The sequence below is a fragment of the Crassostrea angulata genome, chromosome 1 (genome assembly GCF_025612915.1).
Source record: "Crassostrea angulata isolate pt1a10 chromosome 1, ASM2561291v2, whole genome shotgun sequence".
Taxonomy (NCBI): domain Eukaryota; kingdom Metazoa; phylum Mollusca; class Bivalvia; order Ostreida; family Ostreidae; genus Magallana; species Magallana angulata.
In genome coordinates, this window is record NC_069111.1 from 25,480,468 (window position 1) to 25,494,928 (window position 14,461).

General features: G+C 33.9%; 1 protein-coding gene across 1 annotated transcript in view; it reads left to right on the forward strand.

Moving 5' to 3' along the window:
* Positions 1–14,461, forward strand: part of LOC128156723 (tetratricopeptide repeat protein 17-like) — a 31,915-nt gene that overhangs the window by 13,770 nt on the left and 3,684 nt on the right. The window contains exons 17-25 of the mRNA XM_052818986.1: positions 126–264; positions 1,507–1,566; positions 1,769–1,866; positions 2,893–3,063; positions 5,296–5,596; positions 6,045–6,174; positions 9,581–9,818; positions 11,283–11,402; positions 14,205–14,348. Of these exons, the coding sequence (XP_052674946.1) occupies positions 126–264; positions 1,507–1,566; positions 1,769–1,866; positions 2,893–3,063; positions 5,296–5,596; positions 6,045–6,174; positions 9,581–9,818; positions 11,283–11,402; positions 14,205–14,348 (1,401 nt within the window). The remainder of the gene's footprint in view (positions 1–125; positions 265–1,506; positions 1,567–1,768; positions 1,867–2,892; positions 3,064–5,295; positions 5,597–6,044; positions 6,175–9,580; positions 9,819–11,282; positions 11,403–14,204; positions 14,349–14,461) is intronic.

The following is a 14,461-nucleotide window of genomic DNA, read 5'->3' on the forward strand; positions in this document are numbered from 1 at the left end:
AGTTTTGTGATCAAAATGTTAAAATATATTCTTGAAATGAATTTTTTAAATTTAAAATTAAAAGTTATTTACATGTACATGTAAAATCATTGAATTGGTCTTGAGCGGACACCTGTATGTTGTAGGAGAATGGGGAGGAGAAGTGTGTGATAGAGACCCGTAGTCGGACCAAGTCGGGTGAGTGTAATGGCCACTGTACCCAGACCTGCACTGTCACCCCCATCAAGTTTGACAGCTGCACAGGACAAGATGGGCCTTTAGCAGGTAAAACTTTTTTTTCATGTCAGTAGTTATATATATATTTGATTAATATGACAGAACTTCTGTACATTAGAGAAAACATAAATAAAAGTAAATATTATGATTTTATATTGGTGAGTTCAGCAAGTATCGTTTACTCAGCCACTTTGATCAATTTCGCAGCTATGTTAAGGCTGTCAGAAGCTAAATTAATATCGAAAAAGTGATACTGATCTAATTACCAGGTATTGAAAAAATACTTTAACTGGGCGAATTTTTTAAAATCTTAATGACAAAAATAAGAAGCAATATCCAACACTTTATTTGATGCATTTTTGTGACGTCATGTGTTCTTTTAATCATGTGACATGCGTATCCTAAGACGGCATATGATCCATATAAATTGCACCGGTGTAAGTGATTAAATACACTAAAACAAAAATAATTTTGTGAAAAATCCTTCGATAAGTAGTGTATTTTGCAGTTCTCTTTGAGGGTTCATATAATTATTCCATTTATTAAAAATATTGTCAAAATATTTGGCCTCTTCATTGACATTTTTACTTTTTAAGCTAAGTTTACACAAAATTGGGTCAATTGGTAGGTTTCCCCAGCATGATTCACATTGTACTTATTTTCTCTCCCAATTTCACACTGTCTAAGATTGTATTAATCTTTCACTTGCTCCAAGCTGTTTCATACATGCATTAACAACTCCATTCATTAGTTTAAACGTAGCAGGGGAAAGTCTCTAAACCATTAATAGTTTATAAATAGTTATTTACCTAATATGAAGCTTTAAAACTGCTGCATATTGGATACTCAAAATTGATAATATTGAATTAAGTATCACTAGTATTTCCAACAGCGTCTCTGTAAAGGAAACAAACAGTTTTATAAAGTTCAATAAAATTCATTTATAAGTTGAGAACTATAAAAAGGAATGCAGATGGTGATGTCATGGTTGATTATGACATCATATCGCATTAAATACAGACATTAGTCAAATGACTTTCTACACATCGCTGTTAAATTAATTGAGAAGTCTAAACTAACCCATATATATATACCATGAGATATTATTGACCAATTAGATTGAGGTTTATATAATTATGTTCCTGCAATTTTCTATGTATTACCGTAATTCCTGAGTAGTTATTAGACCAGAAGGCAAGAAAGTAAACAAGACAGCTTTACTGTACAGTCAAGACTGATCAGGCTGCATTGACATTGCAGAATTTTGATATTATATTGTTTACATTATAGGGGGCTGCTCTCAGAAAGGACCAAGCCAGCCATTTCCGAACAGTGGAGAAGAGCCACAATGTAAGATGTCTTTCTCAAGTTTTTGTTTAAATGCAAACAATTGAACTCCTAGATTGCACTTAATCTTTAGGATACACTGATGTGGTGTTTTACTCTCTGAAACTGTGTGTACTGAAATTTATTTGTCCATTAATTGATTTTAAAGGAAAATTCTCTTGGCTGCAGATGAAAATTTTTATTGTTATTGTTATTTTAATTTCAGTAGGGGGAGAGTTTCCTTTGCGGCTAGATGAAGTCAGTGAACATTATTTATCAAAGTCTCTCTGTGAAGGGGAGGAGTGTAATCATCTCAAAGTACAGGTAGGTCATCTCAAAGTACAGGTAGGTCATCTCAAAGTATAAGTAGGTCATCTCAAAGTATAAGTAGGTCATCTCAAAGTATAAGTAGGTCATCTCAAAGTATAAGTAGGTCATCTCAAAGTTCAGGTAGGTTTTAATTAGCTCAGCTGAGTGATTATGTATTACACGTTTCCATCTGCATATTGCTGGTTATTTGGTTATTTTTCATCTATGAGCTTTCTTGATGCAATCAATGCCATTTTTGGTTTGTTTTCTAGATCACTTAATAATTAAGTCTGTTTAAAATGCTTTAAGCAAGTTTTTTCATTAATTGAAATTGAAACAAACAACGGGGTTTGACATTTAATGTAGAGATGTAAAAAATATTTTCTGGATATATATAGATATTTTTTTTTATAGATTATTAATAAATATAAATGCAATCATATTGAAGTTATATTAAAAGTAAGGTTCTTGTACTCTAATTCAAACCATTGCTTGAAATCTTAATGCTGAAATGGAGGAGGGGGTTGATTTGGACTCCATTGTGATTTTGATTGCCACCAATCAATATGCATGCAGACTAGTTATTTATGGAAGTCATAATCCACAGGGATAAAAAAGAGTTCACATTATTTTGATATAGAAATATGATTTAATCTACCATAAAGTCTTGTGTATGATACATAAATAAATACATATGTAGATGCATAAGAAAATAAATAAGCCCCCCCCCCCCAAATTTGGTGTTAAATATTGAAAAAAAACTGTCTGCACATGCTAGCCATGCCTCTGCAGGGCAACAATCAGCTGACTGACACCTATGTATACACACTGAACACAAAACATCACATGGAGGTGGACTTGCAATCATGTTGGGAAAGAAGCCTGATGTATAAAGTTCATGTAGTATTATTTGAAATGATTTCTTTAAAAAATTCTATTGTACATATCCTAACATATTTATTTTATCAGGATGTATTTTGTTGAAAGGTTTACAATAGTCAATTGTACTCGTTTATGGTTTGATTCTGATTTCTTTTGCAGCATGGAGGACAAAGGTATCACATTAAACTGGAAGTTGAGAATGGAATTCTCCACCAGAAGTTAATTTTCTCTCAGTCCATAGAAGAATTGTATGTAGAGCTGCATGAATGTGTCATTTTTAATGATGGCACAAAGTCCCCTGGATGCAGCAGACCGGAATATAAAAATTACGTGAGTGCCTGCTTCTTTCCATTAGGCCATCGGGTTTGTCTGTAAACTCTGTAGATTGTTAATAGCATTGGGAGGATCCTGTTTTTTATTTCTTGTACATGTAGTCATGTAAGTATTAAGTAATTGTTGTAGTTCATACATTAGGTTTTTAATAGGAGAAAGTGTTGGTTAAATAAAAAATGGAAGGGCTGATAACTATCTTTCTGTCTTGTAAACCAGGCATGGTTATGAAGCATAACAAATACATGTTTGTTGTACTTTAAGTAAAAATGTACTAAATGGCCTCTGTAAGGATTGTCTGAATGATGGCTTTGGTGGAGAAGGGGATGGACAAGTCTTTCAGCTGTGTACATTCATTGGATTTTGTTGTATTATATATCTAATGTATAATGTGGATAAGAGGCAGTCTTTTCAGAGTTAATTTGTGCATGCATTACAATGGGATTATGTCATCACATTGATTTTTTACCGGTATTATCGATTGTTTCGAGAGAGAAAGATGAAAGATATCCTAAAATTTGGACAGTGTTGTTTATAAATGGACAACACTTCTGATATATCTTAAAAGCTTGTTATTTTTGGGGGACCAGGTGTAAAAACAATTAAGTGACAGTGCCTTGATTCAAGTTGACCAATGAATTGTTGTAAGAGAGTGCTTGATATTCACAAATTAATATCACATAATGTGACAACAAACATATTAACACTGTAATATGTGATGTGTTAGCCAAGAAACATCAAAGAAAAAATACTGCACCATTGGACAAGTGATTCCTATGAGAGTGGTAATGTCTGAAAATTGAAAATGTTTTACTTGATTTAAATTAAGCAGAATATCTAATGCTAATTAATTTAAGATTTCAAATCAAACAAATTTTTATATTACTATGAGCAATCATAGTTACCACACATTCTCGTTTTAGATTTAGTTATAAACACAAGCCTGGAAGTTAACAGTTTCCAAGACGTGACCTCATTCTGTGTGATCCAGACGATCAAGTTGACAATGTGTTTTTTAATGGGAAGACTTATATACCCTTGACACAAACATTTCTCTAAATAATTGGTGTTTTCAAGTGGAACTTGATCTGAACAAATTAAAATTTGCTCAATTTATGTATTATTTGTTTTACAAGAATAGTAAAATGAATGTAAAGTAAAAATTGTAATGTTCTATGCATGCATGAATCTATTACCTTCAAAACTGGAGGTTTCTTGCCAAATAGAATTCATCAAAATTTTGCTAGATGTCGCATTGATGTTCTCCATTAAGTTAAAAATCATCAAAAACACAGTTTGTCTCTGTAAAATGCATTTACAGAAACCTACAAATCATTTCAACATACTAATACTAGAGTAAATTTCAACATTTGGATTTCGTCATGTATTAGTTGACTGGATAATGTAATCAGTAAAAATATGAGATTTGTTGTTGGACCTTTGAGTCACAACATCACTATATGGCCGTGACATTCTCTCTCAGAGGTAATCTAGTTGTTGTTATTGCTGTTGTCAGTAATTAGCTTTGATTGGATGCCTTCATTTATATGTTGTTGTGAATCATTTCCATAATTTTTTGACTAGTCTAAGAATGTATATTTTTTTTTGGCATGTGTTTTTGGATCAAACTTAACTTTTTTCTCTGCATGTCTGATTAAATCTTAAGGTTATAGTGTGCCCTTTTGTCCCTTTTCAATGGAGATATGTTTAACATAATCAGATTTTAACAGAAATGCTGAAAAATGATCAAGACTTCAATTCTGTTATTGGACAACTCATTTTTGATGTAACTATATTTTTAAGTAATTTTCTATTTGACTTTGGAGATGTGGTCATTGGTTGTGTTGTCTCATTGGAAGTTGCTATGCTCCTGTAGCTGTTGTGTTGTTCTGTCATTCTTTGACCTCCTGACCTTCTGTAAAGTTGTATGTATATGTTGTGTGTTTTGGAGAGTATAGTACCGGTACATGGTTCTAAACTTATCCGTTTTTGCCATTTTTGTTTTTGTTGTTGTTGTTTTTTGGGCTTTTTTTTTTTAAAGAAGAAACCAGTAATTTTATTGATAATTCAGTCTACATACTGTGATAACATGTAATATTTACTCATTGAAAGAAAATCTGCAAAATTACTTTTTGACCGACTAATAACTTCATTTTGTTGCAAATAACCATTTCTTTTTTGTATTCTTTAACAAAATTCATCAGTATATGTTGCTTTTCTTTTCAATTATAGTTGCACAACATTATCACCAACAAACTAGACTATGAGCAGGTTGAGCTCATTCTGATGGAGCATCTAAATGCCCAAAATGACCCCAAACAGCAGACCAAGTGTAGCGGCAGTAAATCCCAGAGTTGTAGCTGTTCCCAGACCCTGGATGTCAAACCCCCAAAAGGACCAGTGGTAGAGAAGATAGAAAAGTTTACCCTGGCCTGGGACAGCGAGGAATCCAATCCGAACGAACCGGATGTATCCGACGGGAAAGAGGCGGAAACCATACTTGTGGAACAGCTGCCAGACAGCGAGCTGCCTGGTAAAAGTGCAAATACATCATATATTCAAGTATTTTTTTTTGGTCTGTCTGAAAATTTTAATTCATTATTCTTGGAATTTCACTGTTCAGTGGATTCCAAAATCAAAATGTTCACTTAATTATATACAAAATTTGATAGCATATTGTACACTACCAAACAGACCATGAATGTATGAATGTATCACTGTGCATCGAACAACTAATGCCAAAAATATGGATTATGTATGGGCCATTTCATTATTGTTCGAAACCAGACTTTGTAATCTTTTATCTTTATGTTTGTAATAGAAGAAAAACTGTGTGGTCCTGCTTCTTATTAAGAAAAACACCCCAAACTCGCAGTGTTTGCATCTTGGTGTCGTGGTCTCTGAAAATGAGAAGATTGTAATTTTCAAAAGAAAATGTTCTTTGGTCATGTTTGACAATCATCTGAGCTTGATTCTTACAGATACCACCCACCACATAGGACGGCGCTACCACATCGCCATGCCATCTGTAGAGGAGTGTCAGAGCATGCCCAAAGTGGACTTCACCGAGTTCACCAGCACTTTCCTGTGTGTGTCGGCAAAAGGGATAGAGTAAGTAGTTGGAGAAAAAAGATGCATGCACTGCAAGATCATTTTCAAAAATGTTTTACTGGTGTAAAAGTAAAACTTTTAAGAATTTCATCAAATTCAGATGAAACAAAACATGGTCTTGTAAATGTGATACATGTATAAAAGAAAATTAATTAAAAATGATTATTTTACTAGTTTTAGGAAGAAGGAAAATATTATCTTATATAAATGCTTCTAATTTTTGTAAAACATTTAGTATTATTCAATATTCTACTACAGTCATTGTCGAGATCAAAGAGATGCCGCGGACATTATTCTCCAATATACCACGAACGTTGTCAATAAATTATCAGATCTTAAACACATGCCAAACTCGAGTCAATCATGAGTTTATATTTACATCTACCAAGTATTATTCCCTCTAATTCTGATGGAAACTTATAGTTAAAGAGACAGTACGGCGCATCTTATCAAAAAACCGACTTGAAAAAATTTTACGATCGGGTTCTGTATTTTTGTACTACTCATGAATGTATAAACTTTCAGAAAATTACAAAGCTCTCCATGAAATTAATCTAATTGTTTCATTAAAATTATTAATTATGTATAACCTATCACATATTTACATTGCAACGTGTTACGGGGTTCAGCCTTCTATACTATTACGCATGCTATGTACTGTAAACAAAACACATGCAGGGCTTGTGAAGATTCTCCTGGACATGTTTGTTGATAAAAATATGTTTTTTCTACTTCTCTCAGGTAATAATATTTCAAAGTTTTAAAAAAAAAACAATTATTATTTTGTAAGCATGTATTTTGCGTTTTTATCATAGGAGTTGCTACAACCTAAATTCATTTGTATAAATGAGGCCCCTTGAGGGGTCATTTAACATATTAATGTCTATTCATTTTAAAATGAACCGAAATTGGTAAACCATTTATAAATTATCAAGTAAGTGACAATGTGTTCCGTTTAGAGAGTCCCTTTAACCTTGTATACCATGATGACCGTAGTCGGATGAAGATCTTGTAGTTTTCAGCATGTGTCAATTACTGTCAGTCAAAGTCCACATGGTACAAATAAACGATATAAGATTATTCCGGTTTGTATGACCATTGAATTTCCGGAAACTCATAATTAGGTTAATTAGGTATGTGAAAGGGATTTTTGTGAATTTCAGTTCTTACAATCAAGGCTATTTCTTATTTCATAATGATTCAGTGGGTAAATCTGAAGTTATTCACACGTGTTTTCAGCTGTACTGTCTCTTTAATTCAAAGCTCTATAGAAACAACCAGACTGAACTCTATGGGACCCGTTTATCGATTGGTCGAATTCTACAGCGGCTGAAACTGACGATAGGCTGACAGGACTGAAATTGACATGCCCTCTTTATCAATCGGTCAAAACCTACAGGGACCTAAGACATATCACGGACTGCACAAAATATTCATGATGATGTCAGACTCAGAGTCTCCTAGGAGACGATTTGGCTGTTTCTTTTGGTTAACGTACCTATTTACGTAAACAGTAATTTAGTGAATTTTACTTACTTTTCGTAATTAATTTATTAATTAGTTAAAAGAAAGAAGTTAATATTAACAATAGAATGCTTTCTTTGGTGATTCTTGCGGGTTATGAAGGTAGCACCACTGCAGAAAAAAATTACATAACACGCTAACGAAGGTTATTTATTTTTTCTGCAATGTTGCTACCTTCATATCCCAAATGAATCGCCAAAGAAAGCATTTTATTGTTTAAATAACTTAAAAACTTGCTCTTTTTAAAAAAAAAATTGATAACATGGGTAAGTGTCCTTTAGAGGGATGTGTATTTCTTTTAATGTTTTTATGCCCCTCTTCGAAGAAGGGAGGGCATATTGCTTTGCTGCTGTCTGTCGGTCGGTCGGTCCACCACCAGTTTCCGTTCATTTTCTTCGCAGAGGATGAACATATTGGAATAAAATTTTGTAAACAGGTTTATCATGATAATATCTAGGTCAAGTTCGATATTGGGTACAATCAAGCAATTTTCGACAGAGTTATGGCCCTTGGACATAGAAAAATTCCTGTTATTTGCAGTTTCCGCTCATTTTCTTCGCGTATTGGAATGAAATTTGGTATACAGATTTATCATGATAATATCTAGGTCAAGTTTGATATTGGGTACGATCAAGCAATTTTCAACAGAGTTATGGCCCTTGGACATAGAAAAATTCCAGTTATTTGCAGTTTCCACTTGTTTTCTTGGCAGAGAATGAACATATTGGAATGAAATTTGGTATACAGGTTTATCATGATAATATCTAGATCAAGTTTGATATTGGGTACGATCGAGCAATTTTCAAAAGAGTTATAGTCCTTGGAGGTAGAAAAATTCCAGTTATTTGCAGTTTCCGCTCATTTTCTTGGCAGAGGATGAACATATTGGAATGAAATTTGGTATACAGGTTTATCATGAAAATATCTAGGTCAAGTTTGATATTGGGTACGATCGAGCAATTTACAACAGAGTTATGACCCTTGGACGTTGAAAAATTCCAGTTATTTGCAGTTTCTTCGCAGAGGATGAACATATTAAAATGAAATTTGGTATACAGGTTTATCAGCATAATATCTAGGTCAGGTTTGATATTAGGTACGATCGAGCAATTTTCTACAGAGTTATGGCTCTTGGACATAGAAAATTCCAGTTATTTGCAGTTTACATTCATTTTCCTTGTGGATGTTTCCAAGGGAGGGGGGCATAATTGTTTCACAAACATCTCTCGTTTTCAAAGAGCTAATCTTGGCTGTTCCAAAACCCTCCCCCAACACATTTTCACTGCTTGTTTGTCCAAGTAAAAAAAAAAAAATTGATAGGTTATCGAATTCACTAATCTAAATTAATTAAAAAAAATCATAAATATTTTAAGTGTGTATTTCATTCATCGAAAAATATATCGTCTGCATTCAATTCCATTGATTGTTGGCGATCGATGTACTTCGATCGATGGAGAACATTTTTATTATAAATCAGAATGAGTACAGATTATAGATTATCATCAGCCTGATCATACGTTTGCTTGGCAATATGTTATTGTTTCTTTGGTAAAAGGTGAAATAGATTTGGTCCTATCATTTTACTTCAACGAAGCGTTTTCGATACGCATTTCTGAAGCAGCCATTACTAACAAAACCTTTGGGGTTACGCGAAACAGCCGTTTCAACCAATTAGATTCATCTCGCATGTAAATATGACCTACTTCTTCTTTTTATAGATAAACTAATCAGCTGATAGTCGGAGCTGTTAGTAGAATAGAAATAAAGTTCTTGTTATCGTGAAATCTATTAGATATCATTTTCCCTATTGTAGCAGTGCCTGAGAACCAATAAATTTTATTTTTTGGCCTAACATGACTCTTTCTTTACCCTTCTGCTCCAGCTTGAGGAAGCACATTGACTTTGAGACGGTGATCAAAAGGAACCTTGAGGAGCCTGTGTGTATTACTGACTTTCACAGTGCGCTAGAGCTTGACATGCTGCCGGGGGTCAGGAATAAAAAGCACCTCCACTACCACCCTGAGACCGTTCTGAAGGAGGTGCTGCAGAAGCTGGGTGGGGGAGGAGACAAACAGCCAGTGGAGGTGATCGGCACCAGGATTGCCCAGGCTCTCAGGAAGGTAAGCAGAAATTTAAGAAGGCTGGATGGTTGTGGTCATATTTAGACCATATTTATCTCCTTCCATTGAAGAGCTCTTTATGAAAATATAACAAACATGTCTTTTTATTTTACCATGATTTGGAAAAGTTTGGGCTTTTTTCTTTACTAGTAGTAGTTCATGGTAAAAAATGCTATTTTTATCCCCTCGCGCAACTTGTTGCGTGGGGGATATAGCATCGCTGCTGTGCATGTGTGTGTATGTATGTATGTATGTATGTATGTATGTATGTATGTATGTATGTGTGTGTGTCCATTGTCAACTCTTTAGCAAAATTCCAAGAAAACCCTCTAATAAATATTCATCAAACTGTGTACACTTCTTTTGCATGGTATAAGGACAAATCCTACTGATTTCCAAGTCAATTGATTCAATATGTTTTAAATTATCGTAAAAAAGCGAAGTTAAAACATGAATTAATGTACGACTTGACAATAGACATTTCCGGTAATTTTATGTACGACTTTATTAAATCACTACTGTATGCAGTTCGAATCAACAACTTGATATTTTGGGATTTTAATCTAGTAAAGGGAACAAAAACCCAAACGTTTTGTAGTATTAGAGGGTTAGAAGATTGCCCATAGGTAAAAGTTGAAGCGGGCAAGAAATTAAAGTCATCCGATTGACATCGAAACAAGCAGTCGACTTTCGGACAAATTTTCCCGTATTACTTACAAAGGACTAGTCCAAAATTCAGAATAGACTTAAACATATATCGCATTTATCACGCGAAGATTGTTTCATATTAATAATAGCTGCATATCTACTACTATGGGTTGACATACCACAAGCAACTAGAATTGTCCTTCTGGGCAGAATACAGATCACAAGATCTTCAGCTACAATTCATAACATGTACGGATTGTTTATGTATGCTTATACATGTATAAAAATGAATGTCACTAAATGAATCTAAATTAATTAACTTTAAAGCATATGTGTACATGTGTTGAGTTTCTGCTAGAAATTCGAAAACTATGCAACCACGTACATGTAACCCCCCCCCCCTCCATATACACCATAAAGCTTGGGGATTTGGATAAAATATATATTATGAATTCAAAGTGGTTTTTAGAAATACTTGTGACATATTTATTTTGATCTGATTAATTTCGATCTGAAAAACTTACATGTATTTTTCGAAATAATGAATTTCCCCCAACAACAAGTCATGCCGCGAGGGGATGCTCCGCTTTGTGTTGCCCTTGTTAAAAATTTCATTTGAAGTTATCTGTCATGAAAAACACACAATCAGAAAAATCAAAACTTGAAATTAAAAATTTTGGCTGTTCCTCATATTAAACAAAAATTGTTTTATTTTGTTAATTTATATTTTTGGGACATTTCATAGCATACTTAAAAATAAAAGAAAAATTAGTTAAAACATCTATCAAATTGAGTTTGTTGTTTGCTTTTTCACAGAACATGACATCCTGGGTACTGGCGAGCACAGCTGCCCTCTATTGGAGGGTAGAAGGGGATGCCAGCCGTGCCATCGACTGTCTACGGCTGGCACTGACTACAGCACCCCCAGATGTGCAAGTAAGTCTACCTAAAAAAATCTGTATGGGGTTTGTATTGTTAAAAACAGGAAAGTGCCGAATTGTTAACAGAGGATTTTGCAAGATGTTCCGAGACCATCCAAATGGGATAATAGATATGCCAAAATTTTCCATTAAGAATACCTATCAGTAAATAAATTTATTTTAATTATTCTCAATTTCCCTTCTTATGTTGAAAATAAGGGGCATGTCTGAAAGGAAATCTTGGACTTTTTATGTTGATTTCAAATTTTTTTGCTGATAAGTGTGTTCATAAACAAAATAGGGAAAAAAATCAGAAAATGAAGAACAAGAGGCCCATGGGCCACTTCGCTCACCTGAACAACAGTTCCTTGTAACATTCTATTTTTTTTAGCATATGCTCTTTCTACTTTTAACTTTGAACTCTTTTTTGGGGCCCCAGTATTGTTCTGGGGTTTATAGTTAGATTAAACAATTTAGAATCAATTCTATTTGAGGATCCTTGCATATTGCTCTCAAAAACTGTAGCATTGTAGTTCTTGAGAAGAAAATTAGCATTTAAGAAATGAATTTAATAATTTTTCTATTAATTGACTTATCAAAGGAAAATTTGACTGAAAAACTTCATCAATGCACTACCTTATCATTTGATATAACATTTTCAAATCATAAAATGTGAAGTGTCTTTGATCAAAAATGTAAATAATGTAAATGAAGCGACGTGTATGAATACAAAACAACAACAGCAACAAAATGGATATGCCTTCAGCTGAGCAGGGCTGAATTAATGGATTAAACACAAATAGAGAGTTTAAATCTGAACGGGCTGAATTGAAAACGAAAGGGAAATACATGCGATGGCTTGTGATGTTATTCACTGTGCAGCAAGATTTGTTGAAACTGGTTTTAAGGTGAGTTGAATTGCTGGAATATGCAACTGGGCATAACCCTGCAAATAGACGTGATTGTTGAAGAAAATAGTTGATATGAGTGCTGTGGTAACTAGATATCTTGTGAGGTACTTAAATGATATATCTGACGCTTGGAATACACCAAAAGAGTTGATGCACTTCTCAGTTTTGCTTTACAATGCTTATTCTGATGATGGTTCTTGTAAGTGTGTTAATTTAAAACTTACTGTTACCAAATTTGAATAGAAGATTTACAGTGAAAGTGTACCGTAAAGTATTGTGTATAATATGCACTCGTGTATAATGCGCACACCTTAAGTTGGCAAAAATGGCGAAAAAAAACAAGATATAAGGAAAGGTATAAGGAACTTATACATAGGACCTATGTATAATACGCACACAAAAAATGGCCAAATCAGTGGCTGCCATATCCCCCAAAACTATTGATGTTTCATGATATTTTACAACCCAAGAGCAATTTCTGTAATTTTGTGGTCGGAACATTGGGTGGGGCTACAATGGGGTTCAAATTTTTACATAGGAATATATAGAGTTAAATCTTAAAAATCTTCTTCTCAGAAACCAAACAGTCAGGATGTTTGAACTTGTGTGGAAGCATCCTCAGGTAGTGTAGATTCAAAGTTGTGAAAATCATAACCCTCTCTGGGGTAGATTGGGGCCACAATGGGGACGGGGGTTGAATTTTTACATAGGAATAGATTTTATAGAGAAACGTCTTTAAAAAACTTCTTCTCAGAAACTGATAAGTTAGGAAAGCTGAAACTTGTGTGGAAGCACTGTCAGTATGTTCAAATCATGACCCCTTGGGGATAGAATGGGGTCCCATGGGGGGGGGGGGGGACATGAATATATAAAAATAAATATCTTTTTCTAAAAGGCTTTAACTTTAATGAAAGCGACTTCAGATAGTGTTGATTCAAATTCTTTAAAATTAAGATCTTGTAGAGTAGGGTGAGGATACATTGGGGATCCAGTTTTACAAAGGAAAACATTTTAATTATTCACAAAAACTGAAATGTTATTATATATACTTTTACTTATATGCAGGCTTTTTTACATATCGCTGATTCTTTAAAATTGTTTAGACTTTGGCCTCTGGACAATTCTTGGGCCTCACAAAGGGTTCAGAGTTTGATGTATGAGGTATATATCCTGTATATACACAATTGTTGAGGAGCAATGCTCAACATGTGATGTGACTTTAAAGTTATCCTGTTAGAAAACGAATTTGAAGATAAACATAAGAATATCCAGAATTATGCAATCTTTTGTGTAAATATTGGCATTTCTGGTACAGTGGTTCTTGGGGAGAAGATTTTTAAACAGTTTTCCAATGTATTTCTATGTTACACTTTGAACCCAGCCTGGGGCCCCAGTTTAAGTTCGGGGGTCATGATTTTTACAATTTAAAGAGTTCACTATAAATACAATCTTTTGTGTTAATATTTGCATTTGTAGTGCAGTGGTTCTTGAGAAGAAGATTTTTAAAGACATGCACACTATTTTGACTGTTTCTGTATTATCTCCCCTGTAATACTTTATTTTAACAATTTAAAATTCCCTCCCCATAATGATGCTTTGTTTTAAGTCTATGTAAATTTGGCCGAGTGGTTTTAGAGAAGAAGTCAAAAATGTGAAAAGTTAACAGAAGGACAGACAACAGGTGATCAGAAAAGCTCACTTGAACCTAGAGTTCAGGTGAACTGTGACAAAGTATAATATTAATTTTGTGACATTGAGCATGAAAAAAATTGGACAGCAGTGCTCCCTTCTAATTCCACCATTATCTGAACAAAGCAACATCAGAGTACGATATTAAAAGATTTAAACAATCACATGTAGTTTTACAAAAAATGATTGACCAAGTCCACCTTTGTTAATTATTACAGGACACAGCCTTGATCAGTGTTGCCAACATTCTGCACAGGTCTGGATACTTGAATGATGCCATTGTAGCCACAAACATGGCACTGGATGTCCCAGTCAAGCTGGTAGTCAGCCACTTCACCATGGCCAATCTCTATGCAGCAAAGGCAAGTTTGTCTCTGAAACAATTACATGGAATATGTTTTTTTTTTTAAATTCAAAATAAATGGATGAAAATTAATTGAAAGCAGAATACTTTTGCTAAATTTTTAGCTATGAA